This window comes from Cervus elaphus, chromosome 26 (assembly GCF_910594005.1).
Source record: "Cervus elaphus chromosome 26, mCerEla1.1, whole genome shotgun sequence".
In the NCBI taxonomy this organism is placed as follows: Eukaryota; Metazoa; Chordata; class Mammalia; order Artiodactyla; family Cervidae; genus Cervus; species Cervus elaphus.
The window spans coordinates 49,867,087-49,894,303 of NC_057840.1; the positions used below are offsets into that span (position 1 = coordinate 49,867,087).

General features: G+C 46.1%; 1 protein-coding gene across 7 annotated transcripts in view; it reads left to right on the forward strand.

Moving 5' to 3' along the window:
* FAM120B (family with sequence similarity 120B) overlaps positions 1-22,503 on the forward strand; it is a 77,266-nt gene extending 54,763 nt beyond the window's left edge. For 2 of the 7 annotated variants that reach the window (XM_043888145.1, XM_043888147.1), the window contains exons 7-11: positions 434-640; positions 1,965-2,073; positions 4,555-4,647; positions 17,613-17,663; positions 17,829-17,970. In XM_043888145.1, coding sequence (XP_043744080.1) covers positions 434-640; positions 1,965-2,073; positions 4,555-4,647; positions 17,613-17,653 — 450 coding nt within the window. In that variant the 3' untranslated portion in view covers positions 17,654-17,663; positions 17,829-17,970. Of the gene's footprint in view, positions 1-433; positions 641-1,964; positions 2,074-4,554; positions 4,648-17,612; positions 17,664-17,828; positions 19,524-22,131 lie in introns of those variants that run through there. The other 5 variants (XM_043888146.1, XM_043888150.1, XM_043888149.1 and 2 more) reach the window with 5 other exon arrangements.
* The last annotated feature ends 4,714 nt before the right edge of the window (positions 22,504-27,217 follow it).

The window sequence follows — 27,217 nt, forward strand, 5'->3', positions numbered from 1 at the left end:
CCTTTCCTGTTTTTTATTTTCCCCTTGCAAAGTTTGCTATCTTTTTGTGTTTATTTTTGGCAGTGCCGGGTCTTCATTGCTGTGCACAGGTTTTCTTCATTCATGGTGAGGGGCTCGGGCTGAGTTGTTCTGCAGCATGTGGACTCTCCTTGACCAGGAATTGAACCCACGTTCCCTGCATTGGCAGGCGGCCTCTGTACCACCAGGGAAGTTCCTGCCTTTGCTTTTAAAGAAATTTTCCCGGTGGGCCTAAGGCTGCGATCCCGTCACCTTCCTGGCAGGATGGAGCTTTGCTGCCCCGAGGGCGTCTGTGTGGAGAGGTGGTCCTGACCTTGTGGGCGCAGTGCCTGAGCCACCAGCCATGCTGGGGGGAGCTCTGGTTCCCCGTGCGAGGGCTGCCTCCTCACCTTCTCCCTGCGTCTTGCCTCTGCAGCTTGACCACATTGACCCCAGAGCTGTGCAGCTGGCCACCCTCCTGGTGCGTGGTCTCACCACCTTGGTGTTGGTCAACGGTGCCTGTGGCTCCCCCTGGGAGATGGCTGACTTCATGCCCTGGCACCTGTTCGATGGGAAGCTGTTTCATCAGAAGTACCTGCAGTCCGAGAAAGGGTACACCGCGGAGGTGCTCGTGGAGCAGAACGTGAGTCCACAGTCTTCTTCACATTAGAGAAGTTAGTAGGTTTGAAGTCACTTGTTAAAATGCATCATGAAAACTCAGGGTCCTTGGCTGGAGGTCACAGGGGTCAGCAGCACTGTCTGTCCTCACAGTCACTCCTTCAGGGGCAGACCCCAGAAACCCGCACTGAGGAGTTCTGAAACTGACCCAGAAATCAGCGAGGCTGCTGGCGGCCACCCAAGTCCGGCTGTGCCCCCAGCATTGCGAGCTCCCCCGAGCTTTTGTGGAGGCAGGCCACAGCATCCCACTGTCTTATACATTCTATATTTCCTAGCGCCTTTTTTCCTTTTCCCCATTTGGGTGAAGAGCATGCACTCCCTGCAGACCCGCTCTGCAGGTGTCAGGCTGATTCAGTCGGCGTGGTGGTGATGTGTTCCTTGAATCATTTCCTGAAGGCCGGCAGTTTAGTGGGGCTGGTCGCCACCACCCTGGCTCTGTAAGTACAGTTGCTGCATGGTTCCTGGAAGATTTCCAAGTCAGGCTACAGCCTGGCTCATTTGGAACAAGTGTCAGTACCCACGGGACCCTGTGATGGGTGAGAGCTGACTGGTCAGTGACGGGGTGGCACTCCACGCCTTACACGTCAGACAGAAAATGTTTATGTGTTGGCATCACTGTTTCACACACAGAGACAATTCAGGGTGTCACAGGAGTGTAGTGTTCAGAATTTAGAAGCAGCCAAAATTAGGTAGTCAGCAAAAGCAGAGTACTGGCGAGAGTGTCCCACGACCGTGGCTTTAGTACTGAGTCAGTGAGAGGTAACCATAGGCCGGGCTCATGCCACTGCCTGCACGTCACCCCCGCAGACCCGCCTCATGTCTGGAGCCAGTGCAGACGGTCAGGGGCTACACTTACTACTCCACGACAGGCGCCGACAGGCGGAGCGAGCACCCAGCCGTCCAGAGGCAGCTAGGAAGGTCGCCCGTCCCTGCACTGTCGGCGGCATCTCTCTGTCTGCCTGCTGTCTTGGAGCTGGCTGGGACTGAAGTGACGACGTCACCAGCAGGGGTGTCCTCGGTGCAGTCGGTGGTAGGGCGTAGACGCCGCTGCAGACCTGAGGCCCCTCTGCAGACACTTGTCTCACTGCAGACACAGAGGTGCCGCCACTGTCACCGTCAGGTCGTGCAGGCGAGGACCAGCTTCTGGGACTCCTGCCGGCTGCGGTGTGCGGGCAGGCGCAGTCTCACTCCCCACGGCCCTGTGGCCCCAGACTGCTGCCCTCCCCGTCACTGTGTCTCCTGAGCGCCTGCTGTGTCTGACGCTGCTCTGCCGTCGCGTCTGTCTGCAGAGGTCCCACGTCACCAGATTCCACACCCTGAAGTCAGTCGTGTGCAAAGCCTGTGGGAAGGAGAGCAGACCGATCGTCAGCAGGCGGCACTGGCGTCCACACCACGCAGGTGGGTCCTGGCCCCTCTACCCTGCGTGCAGCTTCAGGGAGGCTGGCGCAGCGGGAAGAAGCAGCGGAACTGAGGTGCTCGTGCACTGCTGAGCGGTTAGGTTCTGGCCCCACAGGAGAGAGTCTGCAGAGGGTGCAGGCTGAGGGCCCTGCCCTGGGGCTTCACTGGCTCTCCAGGAGGCCCTAGAGTGTGCGCCACTGGGTTGATGGGTCTTTATTTGACAAAGGTTTGGGTTTATTTTTTCTCATGATATGAGGAGGACTCAGAATACAAAGAACATAACTAAAAAGGTTTGTTTTAATTATATTGAAACTGAAACCTTTAAACCTGTCCCTGAAGGTAACAGATGTTTGCTGTTGACAGCGTCTCTCTGTGTTTGTCTCACTGCGAGTGTACTCGGTGTGTGTCCTCTGCTCCAGGGCACTCGCTTTCCAGCATGTAGTCACGGTGCTCAGGCTCCCCTTAACAGAATGCCCACCTCTGCACGTGTTGTGTTCGCCTAATAGCTTCCCCGCCTCAAGCTTCTGGTTTTCTCTTTTTACGCATGATGGTTTTGTATGTGTGTTTCCTTAGAGTAGAGTTCCATCGTTCACAGAACTGCAGATCCAGACATAATCGGGTTTTAGATTCACGTTGCCAACTTGTTTTCTAAAAGCACATGGTCACTTCACACCTTCACCAGCAGGATTAAGAGTGTCCATTGGGTGCATCCTTGACATCACTTACATTTGCTTTTCTCACTAATTTGATAGATGAAAAAGCCTATCTCCTTCACTGGATGCTTCTTTGTCTATCAGTGAAGTCAGGCATCTTGGTCAGTAACTTGTGTTAATGAGTTCAGTTTAATCATGTTCCCATCTTCTCATTTGGGTAGGATCTGTAACTGTCACTGTAGCAGTCCTGGTGCTGTAGTGATGGAATTAGAGAATTACCCCAAATTCCTTCCCCCCAGATTGTCCTGGTTCTCACACCAGCCTTGCACGTTTCTCTCCGAGAGATGTTGTGCCCTGAGGTCAGTAAGGAAGGCCTACTAGGGTCGAGTCCTGCTCCTGCCGGTCAGCGCCGTGGGCAGCAGCTTCAGCCCCTCCTGGCTCCTGTGGGACAGACCCCCCTGGCCTCACCCTCTCGCCGTCAGTGACCTTTGTCCTGCTGCTTGGAGCAAAGCAGAAGTTTTTTCCTTGCAAAATAAATAGGCAGCGTTCTCTCTGCATCACCTGTTCCCTGCATCTCTTGGCAGCATCACTCAGAGCAGGTGCCCTGCGAGCCCTGGCCCTGGATTCCCGTCAGTGGTGCAGTTGTCCACAGAGCAGGGATGGGCTGGCTACAGACATGCAGACGGCAGGGTGCAGCCTGCTTCAGCCACGGTGGTCACTGGGAGGCGAACTCCTGAAGCTCTTTCTGCATGTCAGAGTCGGGTGCTCAGGCCCAGGAGGACCACATGTGGGACAGGTTTTGTTTAAGGCCCTAAGACAGCCTGTGGTCTCTCAGATGTCAGGTGTGTTAAAGCTGCCATCCAGTGTCTCCTGGTAGGAATAGGAAACTGTGACTGATCTCTGGTGAAGTGTCTGTACAGATGGCAGATCAGGGCGGGCCTGTCTTGTTATCCCCAGTTATGGAGGAAACTGTTAACAGCCTGAGGTTCTTTGCTTCAGTCCCCTGGGCCCCAGTGACCTACCAACACCATGTAGGTTCTTGGTGGCAGAACTCAGCCCCCTGAGCCCAGCCCAGCATCCTTGGTCACCTCTACCAAATGCTGCCTCCTCCTCCTGGACAGGGCTGTGCCAGTGACACTGGTCCTGGCACCTTCCAGGCAGTGCCCGGGTCAGAGTGTGTGTGGAGGGCAGGGGTCACAGTGCTGGGCCAGCGAGGGGCTGCCTGCCTGTGTCCACCAAGTGCTGGTTCACCCTGGGGCCAGTACTGGGCAGGCTCGGCCTCCTTTCTTTATAGAGCAGCAGGAAGCACCAAGATGCTGTTTAAAATCACATTTAAATTTGTACCTAGACTTGCTAGTGCTGCGTTCCGATAGAGACAAACAGAGGGCATCAGGGTTTAGGACTTTGGGAGAGGAAGTGAGAGTGAGTGGGTACGCGCTGATGAAGTTCGTGAAGCACTGGGAGAGGGCGGCCTGGTCAGGCCTGCCTACTATGTCCCAGAGCTGCGTGCTGGTGGCCAGCGGTGTGGGCCTGGGCTTCTGGCTCCGGGCACAGCAGTGTCTGGTCCACTGCCCAGGGCAGCTGACCGAGGAGGCCCTGCTTGGAGGCACCTAACAGAACACCCTGCTCGGCACCAACACAGACTCTCCTGGGCATAGGTTTAAAGCTGGCCCCAGAGCCTGTGTTTTTCATGGGCTTTCCCTCTGATGGAAGGGATGCCAGGTGTTTGAAAGCTACCAGCCAGGGCCACCTTGCTCACTCCTAAGAACAGCTGCCACCTGGAATCAGGCGCATGTAGCTGCTGACATGCCGTCACGTGTCCCCACAGGACGGTGGGGCCGACCAGGATCCAGCTCCCACGGGACAAGCTCCGGGTGCAGCCGGGCTGGCCACAGACAGCACTGGAGGGACCAGGGGCCAGGTAAGAGGCCCGCGGCGTTCTGGGCCTGCCTCGTGGCTACTTGGGAGTAGGTTTTATGTTTGCGAGCAAGTGAGCAGGAAAATACACAGGTCTGGGAGCCCCGCCTGCTCAAGTGCAGAGGCAGTCGCTGTGCTGGGCGCTAACCTGCCGCCTGATTCATCTTCTGTCAATTCGTTCAGCTGCCCAAGACCCAGTTTCGTAATTTACTGAGAAGAAAGCTCCTGTGAAGGTTACATACACATGTGCCTGCGTGCGTGCCAAGTCATTGCAGTCGTGTCCGACTCTTTGTGACCCCATGGACTGTAGCCCGCCAGGCTCCTCTGTCCATGGGACTCTCCAGCAGGAATACTGGAGTGGACTGCCGTGTCCTCCTCCCGGGGATCTTCCTGGCTCAGGGATGGAACCCGAGTCTCCTGCATTGGCAGATGGGTTCTCTACCACTAGCACTACCTGGGAAACCCCTATATACATGTACATCCTTCTAGTGAAATAACGCACAAAGTAGCATTCTGCCAGTATCAGCATTTCCCTACGTCCTGTGAGGAACCCAGGAGCCTCAGAATGTGACCTGGGAAGCATGGTGAGTCTTTTCCTGCATGTGTGATACCGACGCCTGGTTTAAAACATGAGGATGAATTTTGTATATAATAATTTATACTTTAAATACACCAAAAACCTCATACCAGTATTTAAATTCAGATTCTCTGCAGTTTTGAGAGCCAAAGTGCATAGACTTTTGAATTACCTAAGATTTCTAATTTTACCTTTCCAAATGCAAACACCTGTAGTTTTCCTGTTACTTTTGCAACCTGTGAGATGCGTGCCCTGCACCGGCTTCTCATTGCTGTGCGTGACTGCTGCGGCCATCATGGCGGCGTGACCCAGGACTCCGGTGTGACCTTGGTCCCACGGGTGGCCTGTGAGGCTGTGTTCCTCTGCTGGTTCTTGAGGGACCTGCACACTTAGCAGATACTTGGGGTCCACAGTAGGGCTCCGTGAGGCCCCAGCCCTGGAGGAGAGAGACGCCCCCACAGTTAGTCACAGAAGCTGCAGCTGTTCCTTTGACCCCACTTCCCCTGCAGCCTCTGCTCCCCAGTCACGCCTCCCAGTGCCCCCGGGGCCTCCAGGCAGCTGGCTGAGCAGTCGGTGGCGCCCACACCTGAGGAGCCCCTGCCGGGGCAAGTGTGGATTCCCTCCCCCGGCGCCAGCCGAGTAGTCTGAGCAGTCAGGTGGTGCAGTGTCACCGGGAGTTGGGAAATACCAGCTTTCCCCTGGTTCCAAGTGTGTCTGAGGGGATTTCCAGCTGAGAAGGGTCTGAGGTTAACTGGACTAAGCCACAGACAGGGCCCCCACATGTAGGCAGGTCTGTGTCCACCCTGGAATCAGAGGGGCCCCGGTGCTGTGGACTCACAGTTGAGGGCAAGTCCCTCAGACATGGGGGTGGGGGCGAAAGGGGGTCACTGTCCGTCTGTCAGACCCGCACGTGTGTAGGGACGTGGCCCCAGTTGGGCGGTGGTGCGTGGAGAATCTCAGCTGGTAACTCTAAAGACTGACAGCCCTCCTCAGGGAAGACAGGGCAAGGTGTTTTTCATTTTGGTTTTGAATTTTATTTATCTATCTTTGCCTCCATTAGGTCACCGTCGCTGAGAGAGGGCTTTCTCTAGTTGCGGCAAGCTACGTGGCTCCCCCTCTTGATGGGGAGCGCGGGCTCCAGGGCACAGGCTCAGGAGTCGCGGCTCACGGGGTCTTCCCAGACTAGGGGTCGAACCTGCGTCCCTGGATCAGGGGGCAGATTCTTAACTGCTGGACCAGCAAGGAAGTCTGGGGAAGGTGTTTCTGAGAGAAAGAGGGACCTGGAGACGTGTAGGCCCGGAAGGAGAAAGGCGGGGCTCACACTGGCCTCCTCCAGCACCTTACGAGGCTCTGAGGAGACGGGCGGGGGCGGGGACACGGCTGCTGTGGGGCCCAGGCAGACGTGGCAGAGGCGGTGATCTGTCACGCCTAGAGCCTGCAGTGCAGCGCGCGGAGACGCGGTCATCTGCTGCCCGGCCCGATGTGGCCGGCTCGGCCCTTCTCCAGAGCCCGCACCCCCGCATCCCAGGCAAAGGGAAGGCCCCCCAGAGCGCCTGCCTGGCCGTCTCCCCGTAGTGGGCAGGAGTGGGTGAGAACAGCCACCTTCCTTGCTCCTTGGCTCCGGCTTCCAGAAAGCCCCGTGGGGAGGCTGCAGGCCGAGACGGGCACAGATGGGCAAGGCTGTGACTGCGGGGGGCATGCACCCCCGTGACCCGCAGTGCCTGTGGGCGCGCGTGGCCGACCCCAGCAGCCCACTGTCGGGCCTCCCCTCAGCCCGCTCCTGTGCCGCCCTGGGTCTCCTCACGGGCGTCAGCCTGGTGCCCTGGGGTCCTTCTGCTCCGAGCCCCAAGGTCTCCGCTGCTGCTCTTCTGCAGCTGGATGGCGGGCCTGCAGGGTGAGTGTGGGGGGCAGGCCGTGTCCTGGGGACACGCTGTCAGGAGCAGGCCTTGTGCTGCCTGTGCCGGTAGACTTGGACCCGGTGGGCCTTGAATTTGAAGCCTGTAGAACAGTACATGCTACAGGCTTTCTCTTCTTACTTCACTGGAGTCCAGAGAAGTAGATGCTGCCTCCGATCCCGCAAAGGCAGCCCCCCGCCCCCCCAACTCTCCCTGACCTCTGACATGGAGGGAAGAGACTGATATCCTGGGCCCACAGGTCACCATCGTCCCTTTTTGATCTTACTCTTCTCCTGCATTGATTCTAGAATTTCTCTTAATATTCTTACATTGACCTGTCCTATTAAGAGTTTTTCCTGTTAAAAAGCAAAGTCAGAGGGAGGAGCCAAGATGGCGGAGGAGTAGGACGGGGAGACCACTTTCTCTCCTACAAATTCATCAAAAGAATAAGTGAATGCAGAGCAAACTTCGCAAAACAACTTCTGATCGCTAGTTGAGGTCATCAGACGCCCAGAAAAGAAGCCCATTGTCTTCGAAAGGAGGTAGGACAAAATATAAAAGATTAAAAGTGAGACAAAAGAGCTAAGGACGGAGATCCGTCCCGGGAAGGGAATCTTAGGCGGCATTGCTTGGAGTAGGGTCCGGGCCTGAGTGCCCTGAGGACAATCGGAGGGAGCTTCTGTGAGTTGCCAACTTGAACTGTGGGAGACCAAAGGAGAGAGAGTAAATTAAACGGCCCGAACACACTGCCGGCCGTTCGCAGAACAAAGAGACCGAGAAAATCCAGAGAAGAGCTCGCAGGCTGCGGACCGGCCCAGCCCCGCCGGAGGCAGGAGGCAGGGGGGAGGGGAAGGTCGCGGCGAGACACAGGGCGCAGGCACCCGACCGGCGCGGGCGGGGACTGGGGCTGGGGACGCGGAGGGCGGAAGGCGCTCGCGCCTGACTGGCGCCAGCGGAAACTGAGTCTGGGTCCGCGGAAGGGAGTGGGTGCGCCACACCTGGGGAGAGTGCACCCATCAAGCCCCTGGCTGCCTGGACCGCTCTGACGGGGAAGGCACAGAGAGCAGGCGCAGCTTTTCCTTCCGCGCTTTTGTGGAACACCCGAGGGCTGGAACCTCGCGCAGCGCAGGCCGCGCTCCATATAGAGCAGCCGGGAGCCTGAGCAGCGCAGACGGAGAAAGCAGCGTCAGCCCCTCCCGGCAGCGCCAGCCCGTCCCCGCGGCGCAAGCCCCACCCTGCAGCGCCAGCCCCTCCCCGCAGAGCGACGGAACTAGCTACCTGAATAAGAGTCCACCTCCGCCCGCCTGTGTCAGGGCGGAAATGAGGCTCTGAAGACACCGGCAAACAGAAGCCAAATAAACAAAGGGAACCGCCTCAGAAGGGACTGGTGCAACAGATTAAAATCCCTCTAGAAAACACCGACTACACCGGAAGGGGCCTGTAGGTATCGAGAAGTGTAAGCTGGAACGAGGAACTATCTGAAACTGAGCCGAACCCACACTGACCGCAACAGCTCCAGAGAAACTCCTAGATATAATTTTACTTTTTTCTCTTTTTTTCCTTTTTTTATTTTTTCTTTTTTATTATTTTTTCTTTTTTATTTTTTCTCTTTTATTTTCCTTTAAAATCCCCTATTACTCCCCCATTACTCCTTAACTTTCATTTCCATAGATTTTTACGATTTTTTTAATTAGGGGAAAAAAATTTTTTTTTCTTTCTTTTTTTCTTTTTTTTTTCTTTCCTTTTTCTCTTCTATTTTCTATTTTTCTTTTTCTATTATTTCTTTTAAAGTCCTCTAGTACTCCTCTACTACTCCTTAATTTTCATTTTCAATACACTATAACCTTACAAAAAATTAAAAAAGAAGAGAAGCCCTATTTTTAAACCGAAGATTATTCTCTCCCAATCTTGACTCTCTGTTTTCTACCTCAGAACACCCTTATTTCCTCCTTTCCCCTTCTCTTCCCGATCCAATTCTGTGAATCTTTGTAGGTGACTGGGCTACGGAGAACACTCTGGGAACAGACAGCTGTGTAGATCTGTCTCTCTCCTCTTGAGTCCCCCTTTTTCTCCTCCTGCTCATCTCTATCTCCCTCCTCCCTCTCCTCTTCTTCATGTAACTCTGTGAACCTCTCTGGGTGTCACTAACAGGGAAGAATCTTTTCGCCATTAACCTAGAAGTTTTCTTATCAGTGCTGTATAGTTGGAGAAGTCCTGAGACTACAGGAAGAATAAAACTGAAATCCAGAGGCAGGAGACTTAAGCCCAAAACCTGAGAACACCAGAAAACTCCTGACTACATGGAACTTTAAGTAATAAGTGACTGTCCAAAAGCCTCCATACCTACACTGAAACCAACCACCACCCAAGAGCCAATAAGTTTTAGAGCAAGACATACCACGCAAATTCTCCAGCAACGCAGGAACATAGCCGTGAACATCAACATACAGGCTGCCCAAGGACACACCTAACACATAGACCCATCTCAAAACTCATTACTGGGCACTCCATTGCTCTCCAAAGAGAAGAAATCAAATTGCACGCACCAGTACACTGACGCAAGCTTCCCTAACCAGGAAACCTTGACAAGCCAATCATCTAACCCCACCCACGGGGTAAATCCTCCACAATAAAAAGGAACCACAGACCTCCAGAATACAGAAAGCCCACTCCAGACACAGCAATCTAAACAAGATGAAAAGGCAAAGAAATACCCAACAGGTAAAGGAACATGAAAAATGCTCACCAAGTCAAACAAAAGAGGAGGAGATAGGGAATCTACCTGAAAAAGAATTTAGAATAATGATAATAAAAATGATCCAAAATCTTGAAAACAAAATGGAGTTACAGATAAATAGCCTGGAGACAAAGATTGAAAAGATACAAGAAATGTTTAATAAAGACCTAGAAGAAATACAAAAGAGTCAATTAAAAATGAATAATGCAATGAATGAGATCAAATACACTTTGGAGGGAACCAAGAGTAGACTAACGGAAGCAGAAGATAGGATAAGTGAGATAGAAGATAAAATGGTGGAAATAAATGAAGCAGAGAGGAAAAAAGAAAAAAGGATCAAAAGAAATGAGGACAACCTCAGGGACCTCTGGGACAATGTGAAACGCCCCAACATTCGAATCATAGGAGTTCCAGAAGAAGAAGACAAAAAGAAAGGCCATGAGAAAATACTCGAGGAGATAATAGCTGAAAACTTCCCTAAAATGGGGAAGGAAATAGCCACCCAAGTCCAAGAAACCCAGAGAGTCCCAAACAGGATAAACCCAAGGTGAAACACCCCAAGACACATATTAATCAAATTAACAAAGATCAAACACAAAGAACAAATATTAAAAGCAACAAGGGAGAAACAACAAATAACACACAAAGGGATCCCCATAAGGATAACAGCTGATCTATCAATAGAAACCCTCCAGGCCAGAAGGGAATGGCAGGACGTACTGAAAGTAATGAAAGAGAATAACCTACAACCTAGATTACTGTATCCAGCAAGGATCTCATTCAGATATGAAGGAGAATTCAAAAGCTTTACAGATAAGCAAAAGCTGAGAGAATTCAGCACCACCAAACCAGCTCTTCAACAAATGCTAAAGGATCTTCTCTAGACAGGAAATGCAGAAAGGTTGTATAAACGTGAACCCAAAACAACAAAGTAAATGGCAACGGGACCACACCTATCAATAATTACCCTAAATGTAAATGGGTTGAATGCCCCAACCAAAAGAAAAAGATTGGCTGAATGGATACAAAAACAAGACCCCTATATATGCTGTCTACAAGAGACCCACCTCAAAGCAAGAGACACATACAGACTAAAAGTGAAGGGCTGGAAAAAAATATTTCATGCAAACGGAGACCAAAAGAAAGCAGGAGTCGCAATACTCATATCAGATAAAATAGACTTTCAAATAAAGGATGTGAAAAGAGACAAAGAAGGACACTATATAATGATCAAAGGATCAATCCAAGAAGAAGATATAACAATTATAAATATATATGCACCCAACATAGGAGCACCGCAATATGTACGGCAAACACTAACGAGTATGAAAGAGGAAATTAATAGTAACACAATAATAGTGGGAGACTTTAATACCCCACTCACAACTATGGATAGATCAACTAAACAGAAAATTAACAAGGAAACACAAACCTTAAATGACACAATGGACCAGCTAGACCTAATTGATATCTATAGGACATTTCACCCCAAAACAATCAACTTCACCTTTTTCTCAAGTGCACATGGAACCTTCTCCAGAATAGATCACATCCTGGGCCATAAATCTGGTCTTGGAAAATTCAAAAAAATTGAAATCATTCCAGTCATCTTTTCTGACCACAGTGCAGTAAGATTAGATCTCAATTACAGGAAAAAAATTGTTAAAAATTCAAACATATGGAGGCTAAGTAACACGCTTCTGAATAACCAACAAATCATAGAAGAAATCAAAAAAGAAATTAAAATATGTATAGAAATGAATGAAAATGAAAACACAACAACCCAAAACCTATGGGACACTGTAAAAGCAGTGCTAAGGGGAAGGTTCATAGCATTACAGGCTTACATCAAGAAACAAGAAAAAAACCAAATAAATAACCTAACTCTACACCTAAAGCAACTAGAGAAGGAAGAAATGAAGAACCCCAGGGTTAGCAGAAGGAAAGAAATCTTAAAAATCAGGGCAGAAATAAATGCAAAAGAAACTAAAGAGACCATAGCAAAAATCAACAAAGCTAAAAGCTGGTTTTTTGAAAAAAATAAACAAAATTGACAAGCCATTAGCAAGACTCATTAAGAAACAAAGAGAGAAGAACCAAATTAACAAAATTAGAAATGAAAATGGAGAGATCACAACAGACAACACTGAAATACAAAGGATCATAAGAGACTACTACCAGCAGCTCTATGCCAATAAAATGGACAACTTGGATGAAATGGACAAATTCTTAGAAAAGTATAACTTTCCAAAACTGAACCAGGAAGAAATAGAAGATCTTAACAGACCCATCACAAGCAAGGAAATCGAAACTGTAATCAAAAATCTTCCAGCAAACAAAAGCCCAGGACCAGATGGCTTCACAGCTGAATTCTACCAAAAATTTAGAGAAGAGCTAACACCTATCTTACTCAAACTCTTCCAGAAAATTGCAGATGAAGGTAAGCTTCCAAACTCATTCTATGAGGCCACCATCACCCTAATTCCAAAACCAGACAAAGATGCCACAAAAAAAGAAAACTACAGGCCAATATCACTGATGAACATAGATGCAAAAATCCTTAACAAAATTCTAGCAAACAGAATCCAACAACATATTAAAAAAATCATACACCATGACCAAGTGGGCTTTATCCCAGGAATGCAAGGATTCTTTAATATCTGCAAATCAATCAATTTAATACACCACATTAACAAATTGAAAGATAAAAATCATATGATTATCTCAATAGATGCAGAGAAAGCCTTTGACAAAATTCAACACTCATTTATGATTAAAACTCTCCAAAAAGCAGGAATAGAAGGAACACACCTCAACATAATAAAAGCTATATATGACAAACCCACAGCAAGCATCACCCTCAATGGTGAAAAATTGAAAGCATTTCCCCTGAAATCAGGAACAAGACAAGGGCGCCCACTCTCACCACTACTATTCAACATAGTGTTGGAAGTTTTGGCCACAGCAATCAGAGCAGAAAAAGAAGTAAAAGGAATCCAGATAGGAAAAGAAGAAGTGAAACTCTCACTGTTTGCAGATGACATGATCCTCTACATAGAAAACCCTAAAGACTCTACCAGAAAATTACTAGAGCTAATCAATGAATATAGTAAAGTTGCAGGATATAAAATTAACACACAGAAATCCCTTGCATTCCTATATACTAACAATGAAAAAACAGAAAGAGAAATTAAAGAAACAATACCATTCACCATTGCAACAAAAAGAATAAAATACCTAGGAGTATATCTACCTAAAGAAACAAAAGACCTATACATAGAAAACTATAAAACACTGATGAAAGAAATCAAAGAGGACACAAACAGATGGAGAAACATACCGTGTTCATGGATTGGAAGAATCAATATTGTCAAAATGGCTATTCTACCTAAAGCAATCTATAGATTCAATGCAATCCCTATCAAGTTACCAACGGTATTTTTCACAGAACTAGACCAAAGAATTTCACAATTTGTATGGAAATACAAAAAACCTCGAATAGCCAAAGTAATCTTGAGAAAGAAGAATGGAACTGGAGGAATCAACCTGCCTGACTTCAGACTCTACTACAAAGCCACAGTCATCAAGACGTATGGTACTGGCACAAAGACAGAAATATAGATCAATGGAACAGAATAGAAAGCCCAGAGATAAATCCGCGGACCTATGGACACCTTATCTTTGACAAAGGAGGCAAGGATATACAATGGAAAAAAGACAACCTCTTTAACAAGTGGTGCAGGGATAACTGGTCAACCACTTGTAAAAGAATGAAACTAGAACACTTTCTAACACCATACACAAAAATAAACTCAAAATGGATTAAAGATCTAAATGTAAGACCAGAAACTATAAAACTCCTAGAGGAGAACATAGGCAAAACACTCTCCGACATAAATCACAGCAAGATCCTCTATGACCCACCTCCCAGAATATTGGAAATAAAAGCAAAACTAAACAAATGGGACCTAATGAAACTTAAAAGCTTTTGCACTACAAAGGAAACTATAAGTAAGGTGAAAAGACAGCCCTCAGATTGGGAGAAAATAATAGCAAATGAAGAAACAGACAGAGGATTAATCTCAAAAATACACAAGCAACTCCTGCAGCTCAATTCCAGAAAAATAAATGACCCAATCAAAAAATGGGCCAAAGAACTAAACAGACATTTCTCCAAAGAAGACATACAGATGGCTAACAAACACATGAAAAGATGCTCAACATCACTCATTATTGGAGAAATGCAAATCAAAACCACAATGAGGTACCATTACACGCCAGTCAGGATGGCTGCTATCCAAAAGTCTACAAGCAATAAATGCTGGAGAGGGTGTGGAGAAAAGGGAACCCTCTTACACTGTTGGTGGGAATGCAAACTAGTACAGCCACTATGGAAAACAGTGTGGAGATTTCTTAAAAAACTGGAAATAGAACTGCCATATGACCCAGCAATCCCACTTCTGGGCATACACACTGAGGAAACCAGATCTGAAAGAGACACGTGCACCCCAATGTTCATCGCAGCACTGTTTATAATAGCCAGGACATGGAAGCAACCTAGATGCCCATCAGCAGATGAATGGATAAGGAAGCTGTGGTACATATACACCATGGAATATTACTCAGCCGTTAAAAAGAATTCATTTGAATCAGTCCTAATGAGATGGATGAAACTGGAGCCCCTTATACAGAGTGAAGTAAGCCAGAAAGATAAAGAACATTACAGCATACTAACACATATATATGGAATTTAGAAAGATGGTAACGATAACCCTATATGCAAAACGGAAAAAGAGACACAGAAATACAGAACAGACTTTTGAACTCTGTGGGAGAATGTGAGGGTGGGATATTTCAAAAGAACAGCATGTATACTATTTATGGTGAAACAGATCACCAGCCCAGGTGGGATGCACGAGACAAGTGCTCGGGCCTGGTGCACTGGGAAGACCCAGAGGAATCGGGTGGAGAGGGAGGTGGGAGGGGGGATCGGGATGGGGAATACGTGTAAATCTATGGCTGATTCATATCAATGTATGACAAAAAAATAATAAAAAAAAAATATGATTTAAATGGAAAAAAAAAAAAAGCAAAGTCAATTATACCTCAGTGAAAGCTGTTTTTTAATCATAAAGTAAAGCAAGGAAACAGAGCACACTGACTGCAGGCTTGGCCTGTGTGGTTTCGGCCGTCACTGAGCACGCGACCAGAAGCCATGGCTTCAACACCAAGCCCTCCCCAGGCCCTTGTCCTCAGCCTGGCCAGAGTTTCCTCTGGTCACTGGCCAAGGAAGAAGAGGCGTGAATATTGGCTTCCGCCTTACTTCCCTGTGATGGCAGAGCTGTCAGGGGCATGTTAACATCAAAGGAGGAACTGTTTTCCTTGGATCTACAGTGAACAGTCTCTTCAGATTCTGTTGGCAGACGGTGGTGTCTAGGAAATCTCTCCTCATGCGAATTAGAAAACAGAGACTTCTTAGGGTTGAAGAGCAGACCCTCACGTCAGCCCTGGCTCCCTGGGCAGGGGTCTTCTCTTGAGAGCCCTCATAACTAGATGGCGGGGGTCTTCTCTCGGAGCCCTCATAACTAGGCAGCAGGGGTCTTATCTTGGAGCCCTCGTAACTAGATGGCCGGCCCCTTGGGGAACAGCTGGCCATGCAGAGCCCCAGGGTCTGCCCATGTACCGTGTCCTGCGTGTATGGCCGAGGCCCCGGGGAGGCTGAGGTCAGGTGAGTGCTGTCAGTGATGCAAGTCAGAGTGAGCAGGTCGCGCTGAGGGCCTGGTGTCCCCCTGGGCCTGGACCAGAGGACAAGCACGCAGCTGGTGCCTGGTGATCTCCCTGTCAGTCTGGCAGGGTCTGAGGTTCTGGGAAGGGGTAGGTCTGGGAGGCAAGGGAAGGAGGTGTCACCTGCAGGAGCATAAGGCCAGGGCCGCCACCACTTCGGTCTGACGAGAGGGTTTGAGGACTCATGCCAGCAAGGCCTGTGTGTCTGGTGAGTTGTCCAGCCCACTCACGGGCATTGAGCACGTTGGCAGAGCAGAGGTCCTGGGGGGAATGTGCTGTCTCCCTGGTCCTTCCACGCCGCTGGTGACCTGAGCTCTGGGCCCCACGGGTCCTGCTGCCAAACCTCCTGAGGGACCATCAGCTCGGCGAGCGAGGCCAGACGTCAGGTGCCGGTGGCTCCCGAGCTGGTCGCCACCCTGGGGTGCTTTCCCTGCAGGCTCAGGGCAGACAGTTGCTAGGCGGTCTCTGAGGAAATCCCTGCTCTGTGGGGGCTGCAGGAGCCCCTCCAAAGTCCAGGGGTGCTGGTGCCAGAGGGTTTGGAGCTGAAACACTTCTCTGGGGGCCTCAGGTTTGAGGCAGAGTGAGGTGGTGAGTGCTACGTTGGTGTTGGACTTGGGAATTCAGGAGTTGGGATGGGCGAGAAACTGGAAGGTCTGACAGTACACATATAAGCGAGCAGACTGTGTGTCCTTGCATGTTGCCTGATACGGAAGGTGCTCAAAAAATGTTTGCAGTGCACGTATGTTTCCACACAGAATATGTTTTAAACATGCACGCATGTGTACATTAAGTCTTTTGTTAGAACAGGAACATGTTTTTTCAGGTCAGGTAATCCATTTTTTATCTCCTCTCTGTGGTTGAATTATGTCATCTTTACTTAGCCAGCACATTTTTTGCTGTGTTTTACCTACTTTTGAGCCCCTGTTATAGTGTTTTTTGGAGATACTCAAGCGGTCCAAGCAAAATGTTGTCACTATTTTCAGGACAGAGTTAACAAGCAGGTTTCCCATGGCCGCCCCCAGGCCCCCTGACCTGATGAGAGGTGAGCCGCTCCATTTGGGCTGGGAGCCTTTCTGGGCTGGGAGCCAATGAGACAGGGGTGGGGACCTGGGACCAGCAGAGGTGTGAACCTCTATTCACCAAGGGGTGAACATCAAAGCTTTCGGAACTTTTAAAATGCTAGCCAGCAGCTAAAGTGAGAATGTTTAACCTCTATGTGCTGTTGGTGAGAAATGATGTGTTAAATTCCACAGTTAGTAGCTACAAATTTGCCTGTGATTTCTTCAGATTTTCACTTCTCGGTGATTCCTAGGAGGCCTGGGCTGTTGTAAAGCTGCCTCTGATCATCTGTGATAACAAGGATGCTGCCTGGAAACCTCATTCTGGCCACTGCTGTGACCCTCTCTTGTCACCCTCCTGGGGGGTGCAGGTGACAAGGCTGCCCATCCCTTTTGCTGGAGAAGTGTTACATTTTAAATGTGAAAAGCCATCACCTGTTTTACTTGTAGAATGGTTCTTTTCTGACCCTAGAGATGCCAGAAAGTGGGCAGCAGTCCCGAGGGCGGGGATGGGGAAGCCTTGGGCTCTGCTGCAGAGGGAGCCACCCTCACGCTTTCCTGCTCTTGGCAGAACATCCCAGGCGCCATCTGCACAGGAAGGGCCATTTGCAAACATCCCTGGCAGCAGTGGCCATGTAGACGCCGTGCAGACGGTGGCCCTGGAGTTGAGGGGAGCAGTTCTGACAGTGCTTCCTTCCACCAACAGGACTGCCTCTTAATTAATTGCTTCCTACTTTAATGAATAATTATGGAACAAAATTTTAATGACAGGTGGCCACAGCTAAAAAGAGAATAAAGTTCTGGCCCAAATACAGCTCAGATGTTGTTTTTGTACGTACTTAAAAATGTGTCTTTTTTTGCTGTTTTATTTTTAGAGAAATTTAATTCTTATTTTTTGTTTTGTTATGTTTGGTGCAGGAAGTAGACAGTATGAGCCTGACCAGTGGAGAAGATATTAGTCATCTTCTGGTAAGTCCACCACTTAACATCTTCAGTATAAATCAGTTCTATAAAGATCGAAGTAAAACATCTGTCTTTATAACATAAATCTTTCATATCAAGTACCAAAGTTTTAAAAGAATTCAGATGTTAAAACCTCCCAACTTGGTTTCAAGGTAAGTTTGCTTCCTCCAGAAACAGTGTGCACAGAAGCAGAAGCCGCAGAGCCTGGCTGTCAAACCAGAGTGAAGCCTCTGGACCCTCTGGACCATCCTTCAGAGTTACGTCATCTGAGGAGAGGCTCTCTGGGGGTTCCAGACCCAGACTCACATCAAGAGGAAAAGTGTCTGTTTCAGCCTTCTTCCAAAATGCCTTTGTTGGCTTACTTGTAGATGTCATCCTGACTCCACGTCCCCAAACAGCCATGGTTAACATCTTCACGCCAGTCTGCATCTGTTGATTCTTTTAATGAATTGGAATCTTATTATGTCCCACTTTCTTTAACTTTAATACTAGATTGTGAGGGCATTTCCCAGATGATCTTATCTTTCAAGACATGATGTCTAATAAGCTATATCATTTTCCAGGAATTATTTACTAATTATAAATTATAACCAGAAGTAAAGTTTCCAACTGGGTCTTCACAGAGAAAGATGTACTAGCTTCCTTCTCACCCTCTTGGTGGGAGAGGTGGCTGCATGTTCTTGACATTGCATGTGACGCATGGGTCACCCTTTCATTTAGAATTTGCTCCAGCCCAGAGCCTGTGCCTGTGAAGACACACCTGGATTCAGCACATGTTAGGCATCAGACAGGAAGCCTGCAAACTGTAGAGAGAGGCAGTAGTTGAGTGTCAGGAAGCCTAATTTATGATGCCGCTAACAAGTAGGACATCTGTTGCTCTTTATCTGTAAGCCCTGAATGGCTCTTGTTGTTAAAAAATATTCTAAATGAATCCAACTTCAGAGACATTCTTTTCATGAAAGAATTTTCACATAATCTAAGAATTGAAATTTTAAGCCCCAAATTGTCCTGACCTCAGCCCCTGGTTATTTTGATAATTGAAAATAATCTAGATTAGGGATTAGGTTAGCAGCTGTCTCCTTTTGGCCTGGAGCTGCTGTGACTGCCAATCCACCTTCCAGGCTGCACCCATACCCAGGAGAGCCTCTTGAGTCGTGCTTGCTGGCACTCACAAGACATGTCCTTCAGCTGATGTCATTAAAACAAAATAAACCCTAAACGAATTGCAGTGCAGTTTGTATCTTTGCACTTGATGCTTTAGCCTGACTGACAGCTCTGTGTGCAGGCTCCTTACTTTGTTTTAGAATCCCGTTTGGTAATATGTACCAAAAAGAAATAGAGTCTCCCATTCACTTCCTACAGGTCCTTCTTCAGGACATCTGCATGTCTAGTCACTTTTCATACAATCATGTAGGACCTATAGCCTTATTTCCCAGTTTTGGAAATAGGTTTTTTTTTATATGTAGGTTTCCTGTCTAAATTTTTAACATTCTGTTCATTTTGTTTTTGCTAATTTGAGACCACTACTGCTTCTAGAAGTTTCATTTCTTTATTGCTTATTTGCATAACTTTAAAATAAATCTCTCATTCCTTAGACTAGAAGAGTAGACTTCCATGAATATCATTTCCCCCCGTCATAAGTAAATTCTAACTTGTCAGTAAAATGTTTATGTTAATAAAAAAATGTTTATGTTCATTTAGCAAGCTTAAGTAAAGCCATTGAGTTGATAAAATCTTTACTACATTTGCAAAACCAGTGTGATTTTTTTTCTAATTTTGGTGTTATATTATCTCTGCAATTAAGTCTTCTGATGAAGTTTCCACATACCAGTTTTAAAATGAAAATAAAAGTATTATTATTCATAAGGAAATGTAATTCACTTTTAAAAATTATTTGGAAGGCATTTTACCATCCAACATATTGGGATCTTTGTGAAGAAAAAGGATGTTAAATTTTGTCAGATGCTTTTTCTGCATCTATTGAGATAATCATATAATTTTTCATTTTCATTTTGTTAATGTGGTATATCATGTTGATTGATTTGGGAATGTTGAACCATCCCTGCATCCCTGGGGTAAGTTCCAGGTGCCCAAGGTGTATAGTCTTTTTAACGTACTGTTGAGTTCAGTTTGCTAATATTAGGTTGATGGAAAAAGTAACTGTGGTTTTGGACCGTGAATTTTAAATCATTATAACTAGGCTCAAACACATCTTTATTAATCAAAATAGGAGCCATTACAATCAATACATTTCTACCAGTGAGAAGTAAGCTTATTTCTGTAGCATAAAATTCCATGCTTTGGGATTTGACACTCTTGGAATGCATTTTCTGCCTCCTACTGGCTGTGGAAGTGTTCCGCCTGCAAAACATTGTTGAGATGCTTAAAGAAGTGGTAGTTGGTTGGTTGATATTCACCTGCTATGAACATGGCAGGTAAGGCAAAACTTCATAACCCAGTTCTTTCAACTTTTGAAGTGTTGATTGTGCAACATGCAGTCGGGCAATGTTGTGGAGAAGAATTGGGCCCTTTGTGTTGACTGGTGTGTGCTGCAGGCATTGCAGTTTTTGGTGCATCTCTTCAATTTGCTGAGCATACTTCTCAGACGTAATAGTTTCAGCAGGATTCAGAAAGCTGTAGTGGATCAGACCAGCAGCAGACCACTATGGTAAATGCTGACCACAGTTACCATGACCTTTTTTTGGTGCAAGTTTGGCTTTGGGAAGCACATCACCAGTTGTGGTATAAAATCTACTTTTCATCGCACATCACAATCCAACCAAGAAATGGTTCATTGTTGTGCAGAATAAGAGAAGATGACACTTCAAAATGACGATTTTTAAATTTTCGGTCAGCTCATGAGGCACCCATTTATCGTGTTTTTCACCATCCTGATTTGCTTAATGCCAAATGACTGTAGAATGGTCGATGTTGAGTTCTTCAGCAACTGCTTGTGTAGTTGTAAGAAGGTCAGCTTCAGTGGTGGCTCTCAGTTGGTCATGGTCAACTCCCAATGGCCGGCCCCTGCGCTCCTCATCTTCAGGGCTCTCATCTCCTTTGCAGACTTCTTGCATCACTGCTGCACTGTCCATTCCTTATCAGTTCCTGGGCCAAATGTGTTGCTGTGGCGAGTTCTCTGCCCTGCTTTGTGAGCCATTTTGAACTAAAAATTGCTCAAATTTGCTTTTTGTCTAGCATCATTTCTATAGTCTAAAATAAGTATAAAATACTTTACAATATTGTAGTGGTTTTTGCCATAAACAGCAAGTAATAAGTCATTAGCAAAAAATATGAAGTGAGAAATGCACATTAAAATGATGTATAACATAACCACATTTATTTAAAGAACGTATTCCGGTATCAAATGGCAAAGTTCAACCATGCAAAACCATGATTACTTTAGCACCAACATAATAACTTTGTTGAGGACTTCCCAGGTGGCACAGTGGTAAAGAATCCCCCTGCCAATACTTCCCCTGGTCGGGAAGATCCCCTGGAGTAAGAAATGGCAACCCACGCCAGTATTCTTGCCTGGAGAACTCCACAGACAGGAGCCTGGCGGGCTATAGTCCATAGGGTCACAAAGAGTTGGACACGTTTGTGAAACTGAGCACACACATGTTTTGTTGAGAATTTTTGCATCAGTAGTCATCAGGGATATTGGCCTGTGATTTTCTTTTCTTGTGGTGTCCTTGGCTGTTTTCAGTATCAGGGTGATGCTGTCCTTGTAAAATGAGATTGGAAGTGTTTCTTTCCCTTCAGTTTTTTTAAAGAGTCTGAGAAGGATTAGCATTAATTTTTTAAAAAATGTTTAGTAGAATTCACTAGTGGAGCCATCTGGTCCTGAGCTTTTGTTGGAATGTTTTTAGTTACTGACTCATTGGTCTGTTCTGATTGCCTGTCTCATTGTAATTCAGTCTTGATAAGTTGGGGCTTCCCAGGTGGTGCTAGCATTAAAGAACCAGCCTGCCAATGCAGGAGACATAAGAGACGTGGATTCGATCCCTGGGTCTGGAAGATCCCCTGGAGAAGCGCATGGCAACCCACTCTGGCACTCTTGCCTGGAGAATCCCGTGGACGGAGGAGCCTGGCGGGCTACAGTCCATGGGGTTGCACAGAGTCGGACACGACTGAAACAATGCGCACACACATGCTCTGCTGTCTTTGGACTTAGTAGGTTCTTTTCCTCGTTCCTTCAAGTGTAACATTACATGGTTTGAGATCTTTCTTTTTAAATATAGGGATTTATTGCTATAAACTTCAGTCTTAGAACTGCTTTTATTGTGTTGTTTTTATATGTTGTATTTCCATTTTTGCTTGCCTGAAGATACATTTTGATTTTCCTTTTGATTTCTTCCTTGACTTATTGCTTGGTCAAGAATGTGTTAATTTCCACAGATTTGTGAATTTTCCAGTTTTCCTCCTCTTACTGATTTCTAGTTTCATACCATTGTTTTCCTTGGGCAAATTCCAGGAGATGGTGAGGGATAAGGAAGCCTGGTGTGCTGCAGTCCATGGAATTATGAAGAGTCGGACATGACTTAGTGACTGAGCAACAACAACCATTGTTATCAGAAAATACACTTGATGTAACATTAGCCTTAAATTTTTAAGATTTGTTTTGTGGACTAACATATCTGTCCTAGTGAATATTATATTGTTTTTACCTAAGAAGACTGTATATTCTGCTATTGGATGAAAATGTTCTACATATGTCTGTTAAGCCCACTTGATATAAAACAGTTCAAGTTCAGTGTTTATTGGTGTTCTTTCTGGATGATTCTACTACCCATTGTTAAAAGCAATTGTTATTGTCAATACTAATATTATGCTATTATTACATTGCTATCTGTCTCTCTCTTTAGTTTTGTTAATATTTTCCTTATATATTTACATTTATATTTATTTATATATGTCCATTTTAACATCCTTTCATGATAAAAACTTTCAACAAATTAAGTATAAAAGGAGTGTACCTCAATATAATAAAGGCCACATATGACAAACCCACAGCTAGCATCATACATAATGGTGACTGGTTGAAGGCTTTTCCTCTAAGACCAGGAACGTGACAAGGGTGCCCACTGCCACTATTTCTATGCAACATAGTACTAGAAATTCTAGCCAGAGTAATTAGGCAAGAAAAAGAAATAAAAGACATCTACATTGGAAAGGAGGAAGTAAAGCCTGTTTGCATATGTCATGATGTCATATATAGAAAACCTTAAAGACTCCACCAAAGAAACTGGAGCCCCATTATACAGAGTGAAGTAAGCCAGAGAGATAAAGACCAATACAGTATACTAACGCATATATATGGAATTTAAAAAGATGGTAACGATAACCCTATATGCAAAGCAGAAAAAGCAACACAGATGTATAGAACAGACTTTGGGACTCTGTGGGAGAAGACGAGGGTGGGGTGTTCTGAGAGAACAGCATTGAAACAAGTATACTATCAAGGGTGAAACAGATCACCAGCCCAGGTTGGATGCATGAGACAAGTGCTCAGCGCTGGAGCACTGGGAAGACCCAGAGGGATCGGATGGGGAGGGAGGCGGGAGGGGGGAATGGGATGGGGAACACATGTAAATCCATGGCCGATTCATGTCAATGTATGGCAAAAACCACTACAATATTGTAAAGTAATTAGCCTCCAACTAATAGAAATAAATGAAAAAAAAAAAATCCCCCCCCCGAAGAAATAAAATAAAAAGAAGTGTTAGAACTAGTAGAACTAGTAAATGATTGTAGGATATAAAATCAGCATACAAAAAAAGTTGCTTTTCTGTACACTGACAACAGAATGGGACTGTAAAGAACGTCGAGTGCCAAGTAATTGATGCTTTCAAATTGTGGTGCTGGAGAAGACTCTAGAGAGTCTTTTGGGCTACATGGAGATCAAACCAGTAAATCCTAAAGGAAATCACCCCTGAATATTCATTGGAAGGACTGATGTTGAAGCTGAAGCTCCAATACTTTGGCCACCTGTTGTGAAGAGCTGACACTCGTTGGGAAAGACCCATGATTATGGAAAAGATTGAAGACAAAAGGAGAAAGGGGGCAGCAGAGAATGAAATGGTTGGATAGCATCACTGACTCAATGGGCATGAATTTGAGCAAACTCTGGGAGATAGTGAAGGAGGAGAGAGGAACCTGGTGTGCTGCAGTCCATGGGGTTACAAAGAGTCAGACACAACTTATCAACGGAACAACAACAGCAGAGTATCAAAAAAAGAAGTTAAGAAAATGATTCTATTTATAATAGCATCAAAAAGAATGAAGTACTTAGAAGTAAGTTTAACCAAGAGGTAGCAGATCTGTTTACTGAAAATTGTAAAACAGGGATGAAAGAAATTGAAGAGGACACAAATAAATGGAAAGATAGCCCATGTTCATGGATTATAAGAATTAATATTGTTAAAATGTCCATTCTACCCAGAGTGATTTACAGATTCAATGCAGTCTCTACCAAAATTCCAATGGCATTTTACAGAAATAGAACAAACAATCCTAAAATTTGCATGGGACCACAAAATACCCCAAATAGTCAAAGCAATATTGAGAAATGAGAATAAAGCTTGGAGGGTCACATTTCCTGATTTCAAACTATATTACAGAGCTAAAGTAACCAAAACTACAGTTTTGGTATAAAAGCTGACATATAGATCAGTAGAACAAAATAAAAAGCCCCCAAATAAACCCTCATACATGATCAACTAATCTCCACAAGGTCTCCAAGAAGTCTCATCAATAAATGATGTTGGGAAAACTGGATAGTCACGTAACAAAACAATGAAATTGAACCCTTACACCATACACAAAAATCAATTCAAAAATGGATTAAAGACTTAAATAGCCTAAAATTTTGAAATTCTTAGAAGAAAATGTAGGTAATAACTTTGACATTCATCTTGACATATTTTTTTTTCTTTTGGATATGACACCAAAAAGCACAGGCAGCAAAAGTAAAAATAAACAAGTGGAAGTACATCAAACAAAAGCAGAAGGAATAATGAGGAAAATGAAAACCCATCCTACAGAATGGTTTCGAGTATTTGCAAGCCATACCTAGTAAGGAGGTAATATCCAAAATATATAAGGAACTCTTACAACTCATTAGCAAGAAAGCAAATAATTGAAAAAATGGACAAAGGAATTGAATAGACATTTATCAAAAGAAGACATACAAATGGACAACAGGTATATGAAAAGATGTTCAGTATTATTAATCATCAGGAAAATGCAGATCAAATCCACAAGGAGATACAACCTTACAACTGTGAGAATGGCTGTCATCAAAAAGACAAGACAACAGATGTCAGTGAAGATGTAGAGAAGGGAATCTTGTACACTGTTGTGGATGTAAAATGGTACAGCTACTATAGAAAACAGTATAGAGGTTCCCTCAAAAAATTAAAAATAGAACTACCATATGACCCAGAAGTCACAATTCTGCTGTACATATCCAAAGGAAACTAAATCAGTATTGCAAAGAGACATCTCCATTCCAACGTTCATTTCCACACTATTCACAAGAACCAAGTTATGGAAACATAACTAAGCGTCCTTTATTCATTCATTTTGTGAATGAATGAATAAATTATGGTGTGTACATATGAAAGGAATATTATCCAGCTTTTTTAAAAAAAGGAAATTCTGTTATTTGTGGCAGTGTCGATAAACTCTTAGGTCATTATGCTAAGTGAAATAAGCCAAACAAAAAGACAAATACTGCATGATAGCACTTACATGTAGAATCTAAAAAAGTTGAGCTTGTAAAGAGAATAGAATGGTGGTTGCCAGGGTCTGGAGGGTTGGGAAAATGGGAAGATATACGTCAAAATGAACAACTTTCTGTTATGAGATGAATGAGTTCCTGGGATGTGATGTGTAGCACGGCAACCGTGTTGATAATAATATATACTTGAAATTTGCTAGTAGAGTGTTCTCACTCCCCCTACACACACACAAATGATAACTATGTGAAGTGATGGTTCAGCACACGCACAGACATGTGCAGCACACAGACACATGCACAGCACACAGGCAGACATGTGCAGCAAGACACGTGCAGCATACATGCAGACACATGTGCAGCACACACGCAGACACATGCAGCATACAGGCAGACACATGTGCAGCACACAGGCAGACACATACAGCACACAGACCCATGCGCAGCACACAGGTAGACATGTGCAGCAAGACACGTGCAGCATACATGCAGACACATGTGCAACACACATGCAGACACATGCAGCATACAGACACGTGCACAGCACACAGGCAGATGTGCAGCACACATGCAGCCCACAGACCTGCAGACACATGCAGCACACATGCAGACATGTGCACAAGCAGGCTTGTTTGGGCTTCTTCCCAGCATGGCAACTGGATACCAAGGTAAGTGCCCCATGAGCTAAAGAACCAGGCAGAAGCCACATCACCTTTTATAACCTAGTAAGTCATGCTCTTCTGCCATATTCTGTCCAATAAAGTAGCCAGAAAGGCATCCAGCTTCAGGTGGAGATGAAGTAGACTTTCAGTGAGAAAGGAGTGGGCTTCTGGAAGAGCATAGGAGACAGGAGTATTGCTGTGACCATTTGTGGAAACCGTCTCCTGAACAGAGCACCCCCGACCCCCCCAAAAAAAACAATGAACTTGAGCTCTCATGCCTTCTACCCCACCACCACGCTTCCTGTTGTCCTTCAGATTCTCCAGATATGGGCTCCTGGCTCAGTCTTCCCAGTGTGACCCTTGGGATGATTTGAGCAGCCTTGACTCGATAGTCTGTCCAGCAGCCTAATGTTAGTCCCTCGCGCTCCCTTTCCGTGGCCTTTGCCAGCCCTACCATACACTCAGTGCTCACCGGCCTCAAGGAATTTGGCCCTGGGCCCCACCAGCCACATGGTCTCCCGGGCCTCTCTGCTTAGCTCCCCATGCTCCCTGATCCCAGGCACAGGTGACAGCTCTGCTTGCTGTACATTCTGTACACACACGCCCTCTTTGAAGGGCAAGTACATTTTTATTGAGGAAATAAAAAGCAAACTGACTTTTAGAAATGATGAAAGTACTACATTTCACAATTCATGGGAGGAGAGTGATGTCAGGGAAGATGTGGAGTAGGAGGGTGTGGGCATGCGTCTGTCCACCTGGACATGCAGACACGTGCACAGCATATGCACAGACGTGTGTAGCACACACACATGTGCATAGCACACACAGAGACACACAGCACATGCAGACGTGCAACATACATGCAAACACAGCACACGTACAGACACATGCAGCACACATGGAGACATGCACAGCACATGCATGCGTGCAGCACACACACATGCATAGCACACACTGACATGTAGCACATGCAGACACGTGCACAGCACATGCACAGACACATGAAGCACAGACATGCAGCACATATGCAGACATGCAGCACATGCGCAGATGTGCACAGTACACACAGACACATGCAGCACATGTGCAGACACGTGGATCGCACCCTCGAGTGTGATGCTCCCCGAGGAGGAGCTGCAGCTTACTCACCCTCCTGTCCC